Below are 14,890 nucleotides of genomic sequence, written 5' to 3' on the forward strand. Positions count from 1 at the left end.
AACGAAGGGGCATAAGCTTAAAGCTCAATAAGGAACATCAATGCAATTTCATGAATCAAACATTTTTAATTATAATTACAAAGAGAAAACATAACATATAATTATTTTCATAAAAACTTTTGAGTTCAAAATGCTAATACAATCAAACTTTTTCATATCCATTCCAAAATAATTTCTCATCAAAACCAAATCAAATACATTCAAAATATTTTTAGTCTGGTTATCAAATAACAAATGGTGCCCAATTAGGTGGAACTTCACAAATGAGTAGGTAGTTTCAAATTTGTTCCATTTAATGTGAACAAAACCAAAAGTCAACAATTACAACTCATTGACAATGGGTCATAAAGTCAACTATTATAACCCATTGACTATGGCTAGATAATATCAACTATTATAACCCATTGATTGGGTCAGATATGTCAACAATTATAACCCGTTGACTAGGGTCATAGAAATGTCAACAATTATAATTTATTAACTAGGGTCATAGAAACCAGAATCAAACACTTTATTTCATTATTTCAAACTTACAAAACAAAATAGCATATCTCCACAATTTTTCATTTTACATAAACAAAGAAAATGCTCAAACATATTTTTCATACAAAACATATATTTGATCATGCATAGAAATAAAAATAATCTTTTTACACATTTCAAAAGACCATATATATATATATATATATATATATATATATATAATTTATTTTACAAAATTTGTATTAATTTTTTTTACCTCAAAGAAACACTCAAAATCTTGAAGAATAATCTTGAAGAGTCTATTCTTCACCTAGCATAATATTATACGCAACATTTATTTTTTATTATTTATCAAAAGATATAAATTTGACAATGCTAAAAATATTTTATTAAATATTATGGATCATAATTAATTTCTCATATTAATATTATCACCACCCAATATTATTTTCAACTTACTAAACAATAATAAATTAATTTAATGAGTTTCCTAATTATTGTAAAATTCATTTTCTTTCCTAATCTTACCTTCACTATTTATTTCTTTATATACTTAAATTAAATTAAAACCTAGAAACTATTATTATTATTATTATTGTTGTTGTTGTTGTTGTTGTTGTTGTTGTTCCCATAATCCAACTGTCATTAACCACAATTCCACCCCCACACCCCATTATATAAATATGTATATTATTATTACTTTCAAACTCCGTGCAACACTACTACTCCAAGCCACCAACTATACCTATTATTATTATAATAATAATAACATTTTTTTATTCTTTCTTCTTCTTTTGTTTCTTCCTTCCTGTCCGTTCACAGCATCCCTGTTTTGTTTTTTTATTAAACCCTCTACCACACGACACACATCTACATTATCATTTTTATTTTCACACGACTCTTATTTTATTTATTTATTATTATTTTTTTCTAAATCTATTCATTTGAGTAATCAAAATTTGTCGATCTTCATTAATAAATCAAACTATATTCATAAATTTTTAATCTTTTTTACCTATAAATTAATTCAACGAACTCTAATCAAAATTGAGACATTTTAAAGAATATCTCAAATGTTCAAAACTAATTAACAAATATAAAATATTAATTTAAGGATTAAAAATATTATCTGAAAAATTGATCTTCAAATCCTCAACCTCCAAATCTTTAGCTCTTTGATCTTTCTAATATCTATGTAAAAGGACTTTCTGAATAAAGAAGATAGAAAAAATCTAATTTATATTAGGGGTTTTTAATACAAAAAGACATTTTTACCCTTATTAAATTACTTTAATTAATTAATAATTTCTAAATTACGATTTTATCCCTAAATTGAGTTTGGGGCATTACAACTACTGTCTTTATAACCTCAGGCATGTTTGGTAAATGTTTTCGAGAACAATTTTTTATTATCCAAAAAAGAAAAAAAAAATTAAAAAAATATATGTTTGATAATAAAAAATTATTTTTTGTTTTCTACTCCTAAAAATAGAAAACGGAGTGTTTTTAGAAAACATTTGTAAATTATTTTTTATTGTTTTCACTTCTTTTTTTTAGGACTATTTTAGAAACTAATTATACAAGCATGTAAAATGATTAAAAATAAAGCACTCAATTAAAATTTATTTTTAAACTATATTTAAAAAATATTAAAGATGAGTTAAAAACTTTTCAAATTCTTAAACAAACTCTTATTATACAAAACATATAAAAACAGTTTTCAAAAACTATTCTAAAGAACTATTTTTTAAAATTATTTTCGGAAACAGTTTTCAAAATGTTCTTTTATTTGTTTTTTATGTTTTTAAATATATTTTAAAAATAACATACTTTATATTTAAATATTTTTCATATTTATATAATTATTTTTTTAAACATCCTTGAAAAAATAAAAACAATTTTAATATATTCCCTCAAAAAATCTTTTTTTTAATTTTTTTTAAAATTGTGAAACATATTTTGAATGATAGAAAACTGTTATGAAAAAATAGTCATCAAAAAAGTTTAAGTGATCTCTTTTCTTTTTTCTTTTTTCTTTTTTCTACTTTTTTTTTTTTTTTTTTTTTTAAATGGACACATGAGGTTTTATAAAAGCAAAAAATAAATGTGATACAAAAAAATTGGAGTGAGGTTGTGTAACAATTTACGAAAGGTGTTAGCTGCCCTATTCAAATTGAAATTGAATACTTGATTAGAAGTAGAAAAGTATAATCATTTCATACAGATGTGGAGAGGATTGTAGATGGAAAGAAGTTATGATGATTGATGAGACTTGAAAAATGGGCACACTGTTTGACTCAGAAGCTCTCTGCCTGGGAAATGACAACAATCAGATTCACACGAAACTCAAGATATTCCAAACACAAGGCAGATCATCAACCTTGGATTGACCCAAAACAAGAGGAAGCTTCAAATGAAAGCTACATTCATATCTAAAATACTGGGTAAAGACAAAAAATGTGTCATCTTCCACTCATGTAACCCACCTCTATTATTTTCTTACATCCAATAATGTCATGGAAGTAAATGTATCTTATGCTCGTAAACTCCATCATTCATGAAGTGATGAAGGTGGAAACCCAGGGTGGCAGAGCTTGATACCATTCCTCCATATGACTCTAATTCAATATATTTTTTATGGGTGATTAAATATAATTATATTTTGATCAAATTTATATTAATCTATCATATAATTCGATTAATAAATAAATTATTTTTCGATCAATTTTATATAATATGAATTTGATTTAAATTAATTTATTTTAATAATCATACTGACATATCTATTTAACTTCTCTATCAATTTCTAGTGTCGTTAAGAACAACTTCTAAATTAATGTGCTTATCTTTTCTATTATTTGATACCACTTTTAAGACCAATGAGTTGTGATATTTCTGGGTGGAGTGGTGTTTGGATTGAAGAAGAGGGATGTTGAAAGGAAAGTGGGGGAGAGATGAGCAGCAAGAAGGTGGTGTGGGTATAATTAATAGGGAAAAGTCAGCTCTGAGGGGTCGAGAAAGGCGACAATACGTGGTGGGTGCAGCACAAATCTTGGCTGAGAAACCAACCGTAATCAACTTAGTAACAAACCCCAATATCATATCCTCCAACTTTAGTAAACACACCTCCTCCACCTCTTCTCTCTCCCTGTGTTTCCTTCTGGGTGTGGTGGGTATTTTTCCATTTTCGTTCTACGTTGAGTTGGGTGGGTGGGTTAAGTTTCAACACAGGGAAAGGCTTTTCCAAAGGGTGTATGTGTGTGGGTTCTGCCCAGTGTTTGCTGATCTTGCTTAGTTTCACTGTCTCTCCTTGCTTTTTTTCTTAGTTCAGGTTCGACTCTGCACTTTTTCCTCTTCCCCTCTCTCTCCTCTTTTTTTTTTTTTTTTTTAATATTTTTGTATTTGTCGTTGGCATATTGCAAGCCAAACTTGTTTGGTTGCTGAGAAGACAGAAGGGAAGGGAAAGAAATTCTGCTATCTTTTTTCCTTTTTCCCCTTTTCCTCCATCTCTCCATCACCCAACAGGAGGGCTGAAGGGAAACCCAACAGGAAACAACATAAAAAATAATAATAATAATGATAATCAACTCTTTTTTTTTCTGGGTTTGTATCTTAGTGTAGAAAGCTATAATATTTGATCTGATTATTTTGTTTGCTGTCAGTCATTTATATTCTTTCAGCTTTCAGATTCCACTAGGGTGTTGTTTCTGATAATGATGGGATCTAAAATTCTTCCATTGAATTTACAATTGAACTGCAAAGTACATGTGGGTGCTGATTATATGTATATATTTCATGGTTTCTTAGTGAATCTCTGATTCAACAGAGATTCCATCTTCTTGACTCCCTTTATTTGATACCCAGTAAAGGAACCATGAAATTTTATTTGAAGTTGCTGAGGGCACCTACAGGCTACACATCAATGGGATTGTTGTTTGGTGCCTCATAAAATTGAAGGCAAACACATCTTCATCTTTGGGAATATGCTTTTATTTCATTTTCCATTAAGGATTTACAACTTGGCCAAACAGCTGTTTATTGATCCTCCTAAGGGTTAAGATCTATGTTATTTTGTTAGCAGAACTTGGTTAGGCATGTTAACTGTATAAATCGAATTAGATGACTGTCAATCATCATGATCTTTGCTCCATCCTATGTGTGTACTGCAATTACTTAGAATATTTTCTTACTCATTCACTTGAATATTTAGCCAGGTGCATACTTAGCACTTGTCCCTTTTCCCATTTAGTCTCATCAACTATCGGCAATGGGAGGCGTGGTGGGAAAAGGCGATTCACCTAGAAAAGCCTGGGTACCAGAAACAAAGCTTGAGGCCAAAATGGTTGAAGCTATGCAGCGGAGGGCATCTGAAGGAAGCGCCATGAAATCGTTCAACAGTATAATCTTGAAGTTCCCAAAAATTGATGAGAGTTTAAGGAACTGCAAAGCTATTTTTCAGCAATTTGGTATGTAGGTTATGTTATATTTGTTTATTGAGCTAATTTCATTAGCTGCAGATTGCTCCTCTTGCCTGGGAACTGAGAAGCCTCCAAAATTGGATGCTCCAATATCATCAACAAAAATGATATAAAAATTTAAGCATCAAGCTTTAGTTCTGAAAATTTTTGCACCAGTGTATGTGCCAGGGGACAGATTGCTGCTGATAAAAATACACGATATATTAGTTATGAACTTAACTTCCATCACAATGTTCTGTAGTTATTGATCCCTTTCTGTTTAGAAAAAAGAAATTCATCATCAGAAGTATGAACCAGTTTTCATTTTAATTCAACGTGAAGGTAGATATATATAAATTGCACTGCAGTTTTGAGCGCTGCTATTATGCTGTGTATCATCCTTCATGTCGTATTTGCTTCTTCCCTCTCTGACATGCCAGAGGTTGAAATTCATTGTTTTTTCTTCGTAGATGAGGATTCAAATGGTGCAATAGATCATGAAGAACTGAAAAGATGTTTCCTTAAACTGGAGATTTCTTTTTCAGAGGAGGAAATCAACGATCTTTTTGAGGCATGTGATATCAATGAGGATATGGGAATGAAGTTCAATGAGTTCATTGTACTTCTCTGCCTTGTCTATCTTCTCAAGGAGGATCCTGCTGCCCTTCAGGCCGTATCCAAAGTACATAATTTATTGATATTTTGTTTCCTTTAAAAATGATGTTTATTACTTCTTACCTGATTTGCGAAACATATCGTGATTGAATTGCAGGTAAATTTAGCGGATGTGTTGTTTATATTTTTAACTCTGTAGAAATAGTTTAATTTTTCATACATTTTCATGATTGTTTTGAGATCTTTCTGTTGTCCCTTGGTAAGAGCTCTCACTATGTCTCAAAAATCTGCATCTCCTTACATTGTGAGGGTCTTTAACTCAGCTGGTTTAAGAAAAAACATCTAAATAACAATCCACCATAAACAAAGATCATCAAAGGCTCTTTTTATAGTGTTTTGGATTAGTGGCCGATAATCTCTTATCATTGCATGGTGTGATCTAAATGGTGGTTTACTAGCTTGCCAGTTTTCATTTTCCTCTCCTGGCACCCCCACCCAACATTATGTGCTTATGTAGTTCTTTCTTCCCTTACATTTTGTTGTATTCCATGACAATGCTAGAAATCACGGATGGGGATGCCAAATCTGGAGGCAACCTTTGAAACACTGGTTGATGCATTTGTGTTCCTGGACAAGAATAAGGATGGCTATGTGAGCAAGAGCGAGATGGTGCATGCAATAAATGAAACAACTGCAGGGGAGCGTTCTTCTGGAAGAATAGCCATGAAAAGATTCGGTCAGTCCTCCTCTCTATCACTTTCTCATACAGTGGCTTTGCACACACTCACGCACATGTGAATTTATATATAGACCCAGATTCTTTTTCAATACTGATGGAATTAGTTTTGAGAAAACAGTCTTAAGATGACACTATTGATGAACATCACATCCATGGACATAATACTAAAATGAGCTAGCACTTACCAGTATGGAAGTAGAGTTAAAAAAAGAGAAATGTGTTTCATATTCAAAAAACCATTTCCTGCGTCTCTCTACAGAATGATTAGATACATCTATGGCATTCATGATTTCATATCTATCCTAATGTTTAGCTTGAGAAACACTTGAGAGACACTGGAACCTCAAAAAAAATCAGAACTTGCCCGTAGATGGTTAGAAGCTTTGATGATTTCCTCAAACAGGCTCCAATTTTTTTTCCATAATAGTCTATTTCACTTGGCCTCTTGTTTTATTGTTGCAGAGGAGATGGATTGGGATAAAAATGGAATGGTGAACTTCAAGGAGTTTCTTTTTGCTTTTACCCGTTGGGTTGGGATCGACGATATTGAGGATGAAGAAGAAGAGGGTGAAGAGAAAGTTTGAATGAAAATTTTCAGGCATCTCTAATCAACTACACACTTGCAATGTCCGTGAGCTTGTCAGAGCAGTGTGAGTTCCCACATGAGGTGTTATTTGCTTTTCCAATAATGGTGGAGTTGAGATAAACATGCAGGGGCAAACCTTCGCCCTTCCCTTGATTTGTAATGTAAATAGTCTCTCAAGGATAGAACTCAAACTCAAATCCTTTTCCAATGAGACAGACAAAACCTCATTGCATAGTTGATTGAGGGATTATGATGATGTACTGTATTGTTTTTTTAAGATCTCTGGACGCTTTACTGTTTTCCAGTGATGTGCATGACCAGAGATTTGTTGTCAAAAAAGGCTATGATTAACAAATTGTTTGGCAAGAACTTCCATGGGTCTGTGTCATGTCGATCGAGTGGTTTGAGATGGGATCAGGTTGTGATTTTACTGGAACAAATTGTTACAGACATTTTAATCAAAGTCAATTTCAGCAGGTCTGTTTTAATGATAAGATTTGAATGATATAAGCGTCAAAACTCAAAACCTACCAAATTCAGGCTTGGCAGCTCCATGAAGGGATGCTTAACCATGACTCTGTAGCCCATAAGCCAGTCCAAACTTGGCTTTCTTGAAGACCACTTCTCTTCTCATAGTCATGCTCCCAGGCTGCTGCAGACACCCTAGTGAACTCCGGTCTTGCTTGAAGCTCCCTCAGAGTTGAAACATGGTATCCCTAATCAGCTAACTCAAATTCTTCCGAAAACTCAGCTGGTATGAATCACAAGCATTCAATGATCCCCACAACTTCACAGAAATAGTTTACAACCAGAATTACTTGTCTCAAGAATGAAGGATAACAGTTATGAAGGAAGAAAACTATATATAGAAAAGCTGATTTAAGGGTGTGCTAGAAGATCACGCTGACAAAGAATCCCTTTTAACAAATCTAAGAACGAGCTACACTTGATAGTACAAAACACTCCAACCCAGACGACATGCATTAGGGTAGATCGTTGTTTGCCTCACTTTTTTGTTTTTGTTTTTTTTATACAAACCATACCTTAATTTTCTCACATAAATCCCCATCGCCGTATCAAAACTGTCACCCTGAGATAAAGACAATAATACAAGGACAGTCTTGTAGAGATAATGTTGTGATCAAACTGCCTAAAGCAACATACAGAAGCAAACCCCCGAACTCAAATGGTCCTTACTATGGGATACTGTCACTAAACCTCCCCCAAATAGTAGATAAACACACTTCATATAGAAACAAGTCAGAACTGGCGCATACGGGTGCCAGTGCCCCGATGGCAGTTGGAGGCATTGGCTGGCAGAGCAACACCTTTGGCGTGGGAACTGCTGCTTACTGGCAGAAACTAACACACAAGCTCCAAAAGCCCACCATGAAGTGGGGTTCATCACCCCCTGGTCTTGGCCCTCTTCATGCCTAGGCTGTTGTGAAAGGGGGACACAGAACCGGACATGTGAGAGCCTTCCTCACGAAGTGTGCCATTGAGCATTGCTAGCTCTCGCAGTTGCTGCTTCTTAAAGAAATCCTGAGATTCATCCTGCATAAAGAAGAAGAAATATGACCTCATTCCAAAAATCAAGTACCATCATGCCTTCAGACTACAAAGTATCTTAGACACGGATAAACTTGAGTGGGCAGAGAGAGAAGGTGAAGTTACCACAGGCTTTAGCAAATCTTCGAGTATTTCACGCGCTTGCATCAGGCGAGCATCCACTATCTCAACTGGCAATTCCGCTTCCACAAGTATGTGAAGAGGTTCATTCAGATGCTCATAGCCTGGTTTTCCTCGCATCATTTCTTCCTTCAAGTAATAAATAATTCATCAAAGTCAATCTTTTGGAATAAGCAGAGACAACAGAACCAATATCCCATTCAAGAGATTGGTATAAACACACGTTCATTTAGAGCTTAGAGGTAATACAAGAAATGATTGTCTGACAAAAATTCAAAAATTGTTGCATGTAGTAATCAATAATACTGAAGACTAATTATTTGGTTGCTTGAAATGAGTCCAATAGGAAACTTATTTGGACAATGCCAAGTTTTCAGCATACAATCAAGAGCACATTTAACAAAGAAATGCATCAATTACCTTCTTTTCCCCATTTATTATATTTTCTATATGCTTATCAAAAAACAAGAGAAAGAAAGAAATGCACCAATAACTTAATTGAATACTAATCAATCAATACTTCATCAGATGCATTCACAATACAATAAAATCACCTTCCACGTAAAACTGCAATGGTTACTACATCTTTGACGCTACTCAAAAATCTATCATAAATTAGCATGTGAAAAAATTCAAGAATATGTAGCCATAAACAATTAAGAATCATTACCCTAGCCGGGTCCTTGATGCTGCCACGACCTCTGATTAAAACACGACACTCAGTAGTTGCTTCCATCCTCTTTAGAGAGTTTCCCCTAGGACCAAGGAGACGCCCAACAAAGTTGTACTGCAATTTTTTTTTTTTTTTTTTTTTTGATAAATAAAGAGATTGTATGAGAATGTCATAGTAGAGGAAGTTCAGTGTCAAATGCTGCGATCTTACAGCATGAGAATGTCATAGTAGAGGAAGATAATTCTTACACTAGGAAATTTCTCAACAGGAATATCCACCCTGATTGTTCTCTTCACAATAAGACCAGATGAGCTACCTTGAGAACCTAGCCAGTTTTGTGCTGCTGATAAACCTGACATCTGCACATACAATTTCAGACATTGTTAAATAAAAGGATGAAAAAAAATATGAAGCCAGTTTTCATACTCTTTTGCGGGGCAGATGTCAGATTAACTTAGTTTCATTTCCTGAAGAAGTTCCTGAGGATCCCTAAAAAACTTCACAACAAGAACCTTGAGCAGCTGAAAAAGGGATATCCATAGAACATAAGGAGCCCACAGAACAAATAACTGAAGACACCCAAAATAATGCAAACCTCAAGTAGAATATAGAAGACACTTTAAATATCTATAACCAGAGATATGTAACCAAAATGTCACTAGATTTTGACTACTAGCAAGCTCATCAATCGTGCGATTGTTGCACCAAATGAAAGCATCATGAGCATCTACTCTGCCCGCTTAAACAGATGCATAATTTCTTGAAACTCAAAGCCAGTGATTTGCTTCTGTAAAAGAATTCAGCTAGCATATAAACTGGACAACAACATTTTTAATTATTTGAAGGTTAGCATTAAACCCCACACAAGAAAAAAAAGGCCTCCTATTATCTCACCACTCCTCAGTGTGGCCAACACCTTGCCTAATACCCTGGATTTTAGGTTCCCATTCTAGCAAGAATTGGGGTTTTATACTAAAAGTAAGCTTCCAAAATTTAAATGTCAATGTAACGGTTGTTCAGTTTGTCTTGAGAAACAAAAAATTCCAATGAGAATTGGCAACTATCTAATCACAGGTAACTGGAACAGGATGCTAAGCTAATTCTATTATTAGTTTGTTGATGATGTTAGCCTCAGACTACCTGTCATGACAAAAAGGAAATGCAAATTACAGCACTCAAACAAAGGAATCAAGTTGGCATGAAAAGTAAACGATTGTGTCAGAAATGCTTCTGGAAAACAGTAAATTAGATGGAAAAAAAGGTTATGTTAACAGTTAGTATCCGTACTTCTGATTGAAATGGTGATGCCCATCCGTTCACATTGGCTCCTCCATTTGAAAATATTCCTCCAGAAGCGAGGGGGCTAGCATGTTCAAGCCCACTTTGATCTAAAATTGATGCATTCCCCAACAGTGTGGTTACACGCAATATTTCTGCTCCAAAAATGTCAATTTTCAAGAATAAGATGTACCAGTTAGCAGTTGTTAAAAAATTAGTTAGCAGTCACCACAAAATGGATAGACAACACGGATTGTTACTGGGTCAGTTAAAAGTTAACGCTTCCCTCAAGTAATAAACTTAATCTTTCTTTCAGAAGAATGTACCCTGGGATGGAAAAGAGAATGTAGTTTAGTTCTGTCCTGTTAATGCATGACATACACATATCTAGGGACATATTGTTAATAACCAGGTAAATGGATCATAAACATCTGCAAAAGGGAAATCACTAGATTTATGTGTTTGAATAAACAATAAGAGCAACAAACATATATTTATAGTCAAACAGAACAACAGAACCCAAAAAAATAACATACAGACACAAAGACACAATCTCAAATAACTCGAGGCAAAAAAATATAGCAAACCCAGATTAAGCTGTTTTTCTTTGTATGATAAACTATCAGCAAAGAAAGAACAACGGAAGCACAAGTATTCACCCAACAAAGCCAAACCACATCAAACACAATTAACAATATTGTAGGGATCTACTTCTATGACAAGGTCGAAATATCCATTTTTCTGGCTTCCTCCAAGTTCAAATCTATCAGCATCACCTCACCTAAAAGGTTACAAGAATGTAAATGCAATCCTCCTCTTCTATTTCCCAAGATGCCTGTAGCACGCTCAGAGTTTTCAAGAAAGCAACCATCTCAACTGAAATGGATAGGTTTACAGGAACAAAATACCAAGTAGTAACCATAAAACTCCAAATTAGACAAAAGGAAGCAACTGTTTTCCAATCTCCAAGGGAAAAAGAAATCAAAATGCCTCTTGAATATGAATTACTCATACCCATATAGGGATTGAAGAATATTTGATTGAATCCTCACTGCCAAGAAATTCTTCAAAAGGTCCATTGTTCCTCACCCCACAACTGAACCAAATGCCCACCAAAATTGCAACCCTCCACAACTATCTAAGCTTATCACTTCTAAAGCCCAAAAAGGAGGATACTAAAACGGAGAGACTACACCAACCCTCTAGAACATGATGTAAATTATGGACAAAAGAGGTTGGATTTCTTCAGAAGATTGCTTCCAGTGTCCTATGATCCAAGCGAGAGCTTCGACTTATTACTTAGCATCCATGAGCCAATCACTTTTACAAATGATGTGCTTTTAGATTGATTAAAATTCCAAACGGATATGAACAAAAATTTGCATGAAAAGAAGCCATGAAGCACAAGAACTCAAACTTAACCGATGATGATGGAAAAGAAGGCATATGTTAATAACCAGCTGCTAACATAGAAGCAAGATTCAAAAGTCTTTCTTTTGAGAAAATGGACAATTCCAAAAAGGACCCATTTTGAAAAGAGATAAACACATATCAACAAAGGTACAATTGTTGACTCTTTAGAAAAAGTAATCCTCCAAAGCTTGATTTTTCCTACCACAAGTCCTCCAAGTTTTTATCCTGGTTCTCAATCAAATGATATATCTCTTTTGTAAAAGGCTTAATAAAGAACAGCAAGCGTCAAATAAGAAAGTGAAGTATCTATTAGTTGCCAGCGGTGGCACCAATTGAGACACAGATGAGGGACATTGTCTTATGTAATTTGGTTGGGAGTTAAAGGCACTACAGTAACAAAGTGAAGGCCAAAAAAGTCATGGACTGGGACAACTTACAAGACCAAATTCGATTCAAGGAATTTGCAAAAGTTAAGCATCAAATTCAGGAAACAGGCAACACTACAGCTGCCAAACTTCAAAGCTTTGAAGTTTGGAGGTGCTGGTGGGTAGTTATCCCACTCATACTCATAATTGAAATTCCACTTTTCTTCCTTGAAAAATCAAGTCATTCTAGGACTGCAACTTGTTCACTCAAGCTAAAGCCATAACAGCAGGATTTTCATTTTTCTTTTTAATAAAAAGAATTTTCTTTATCTTTATTTATCTTTAAAATTGAATTTTCTTTATTTTTTCATTAAAAGCATTTATAATTTTGATGTTTTACAGTGTATCTCTAGTGAGTGAGTGGAATTCACCTACCATTTTGGTATTACAAGAAATAGCAAAAGAAAATGCAAATTTCATCCTTAAACTATCCGTCCATATTTGCTTGTTAAACACATGCAAGAACTTTGGCTTTGAACTCACCCTGGTTCAACAACCGGTAGCTATGTGGGAGGACAGGCATAAATGGACTTAGCTTGTGCCGCTCTGCCAGTAACTCAGAAAGATATCTGTCAACAAGCAATTGAATCAATTAGTGTCAATGCTGCATTATGAGTCAGTACATGTTAAAATTAATATATATATGTATGAATTCATCTACAACATTATTAAGTGTGACCACGATCCTTACTCATGAAAACTCACATGCACACTTTGTATATTTCTCCACGAGTTTACAATATAAGAGGAAAAAGTAGATCAACTAAGAAAGGTGATAATACGGACTAAAATGCAATGTACTCAATAAAAATTTGTTTTGCAGGTTATGCAAAACTTTGAATGATTGCAAATATCATGACCTAAAAAATAAAAAAGGGAGAAGGATTTTATAATAAAATGATAAATCTTGAACTAAAATGCAATTTATAACAGCAATATAAATATGAATTTTTTTTATAGGTAAATTTTTGTCCCCATTGGGACTTGAACCTAGAACCTCCTACAAACCCTCCCCATTCCTTTACCACTTGAGCCAGGCCTCAAGGGCTAGCTATATAAATATGGACTTTAATTTAAAAAGTACACACACTACCCAAATAAGAAACTCATAAAAGATCTAAATGATCTCTTCATTTTCCAAATAGATTGTGCATCTTAAGACAACACATGAGTAACATTAATGCTCTGTTCAAGACCCCAGAAGATTTGAACGAGAGGAAAATTCTTAACGGGGCAGGCAAAAGAGAACCATATCTAAATATTTATCGGCATTTCCTTTTCCCCCCACTTGTTCTCCCAAATATCCAACAGCAAGGTAAAGAAAACTAACTTAAAAACTAGTAGCAAACCAAATTCAATTCTTTTTTTTTTCCTTCCCTTTCCTGCCTAATGGTTCGGTTTGCTAACCACTCACAGGGGAGTTCAATACAGAAATAGAATTCTTAGAATCCGATAAATAAAATGGCAATAAAGCCAAATTAAAATGTTATTTTTGTTGTGTACGTATTGGGTAGAACTCACCCTTGAAAACGGGCTCTTTTAGTGTACAAAAACCAGTTACCAAGGAGAGGGTGCCCAAGTATTCATAAGCCCAACCAGAAGCTAGGTGAGTTCCCTGATCCCGCACATAGCTAGATAGCAGTCTATGGTTAGGTACCTGCTCTGATACCCATTGTTACATACACATCAGTAGAACTCACCCTCGAAAATCGGCTATCGGAGGGTGCCCCAAGTGCTTCTGAGCCCAACCGCCAAGCCTTAGCTTTTACGCGATGTGAGACTCAACTGGGTCATTACACTATTCAAGAACCAAAGCCTAGCTCAACACACACAAAAGAACTGACACCAAAAAATACATCTAAAATAAAACTGATCCGATCTACAATAGAAGAAAAGACAAATTAGATCTGAAAATTGCAAGAGCTCAACAAAAATATGAACTACTACAACAGCACTCAAGACGAAAACACATAAATCACATCAAATCCCCACCACCGGCACCTAAAAATACATCAAAAAGACAAAATTTCAATAGCAGAAACACAGCACCACTCACAACGACAGAAAAAATCCAAATTGCGCAGCGATTCTCCAAAAATACCGAAACAAAAGAATCCAAACACACACACAAAAAAAAAAAAAAATCCACAAACCAACCGATTCAAATAAAAAAGACGAATCACACAGATCTCCATCCAGTAATTGTGAGGAAAAAAAAAACAGAGAAAGGAGAAGAAGCGTACTTCTCTTGCTCTACAAGAGCAGAGGTGGCGGAGCGGAGGCCGGCGATGTGCGGGGAGTGGGGAGCGGTAGAGGGAGAAGGAGAGTAAGCCATGTACCTGCCGGAAGACATCGTTCCGGCGGAATAGGCGGTCAGATCCCGGCCAGATTGACGGCGATGAGAAGGGAAGTTGGGGATTTCGACGATGGCGTCGGTGGAAATGTGTGTGTATTTATTGAAGAGGAAAGAAGACGCCAAGACCCCCTCTGTGTCTCTGTGTGTGTGAATTTGCGATGGTCTTGTATTAGCTA

At 34.7% G+C, this 14,890-nt stretch overlaps 2 protein-coding genes across 4 annotated transcripts; one reads left to right on the forward strand and one right to left on the reverse strand.

Moving 5' to 3' along the window:
• Window positions 1-3,341: 3,341 nt before the first annotated feature.
• Window positions 3,342-7,249, forward strand: LOC117909508 (probable calcium-binding protein CML21). Of its 3 annotated transcripts, none has more exons than XM_034823550.1 (5): window positions 3,342-3,814; window positions 4,694-4,949; window positions 5,411-5,622; window positions 6,117-6,291; window positions 6,757-7,249. In XM_034823550.1, exons 2-5 carry the CDS (start codon window positions 4,751-4,753, stop codon window positions 6,876-6,878), a joined length of 708 nt encoding a protein of 235 aa, XP_034679441.1. In that variant the 5' UTR covers window positions 3,342-3,814; window positions 4,694-4,750; the 3' UTR covers window positions 6,879-7,249. The 3 variants fall into 3 exon arrangements, with proteins under 3 accessions (XP_034679441.1, XP_034679442.1, XP_034679443.1); XM_034823551.1 differs by having other exon boundaries at window positions 4,698-4,949; XM_034823552.1 differs by having other exon boundaries at window positions 3,344-3,814; window positions 5,411-5,613.
• A 479-nt stretch (window positions 7,250-7,728) lies between these two features.
• LOC117909507 (KH domain-containing protein At5g56140) lies at window positions 7,729-14,889 on the reverse strand. The gene is made up of 7 exons (XM_034823549.1): window positions 14,602-14,889; window positions 12,842-12,927; window positions 10,530-10,675; window positions 9,491-9,601; window positions 9,240-9,356; window positions 8,555-8,698; window positions 7,729-8,434 (listed from the first exon to the last, which is right to left on the reverse strand). Exons 1-7 carry the CDS (start codon window positions 14,709-14,711, stop codon window positions 8,285-8,287), a joined length of 864 nt encoding a protein of 287 aa, XP_034679440.1. The 5' UTR covers window positions 14,712-14,889; the 3' UTR covers window positions 7,729-8,284.
• Window position 14,890: the final 1 nt, after the last annotated feature.

The sequence above is a fragment of the Vitis riparia genome, chromosome 19 (genome assembly GCF_004353265.1).
Source record: "Vitis riparia cultivar Riparia Gloire de Montpellier isolate 1030 chromosome 19, EGFV_Vit.rip_1.0, whole genome shotgun sequence".
Taxonomy (NCBI): Eukaryota; Viridiplantae; Streptophyta; class Magnoliopsida; order Vitales; family Vitaceae; genus Vitis; species Vitis riparia.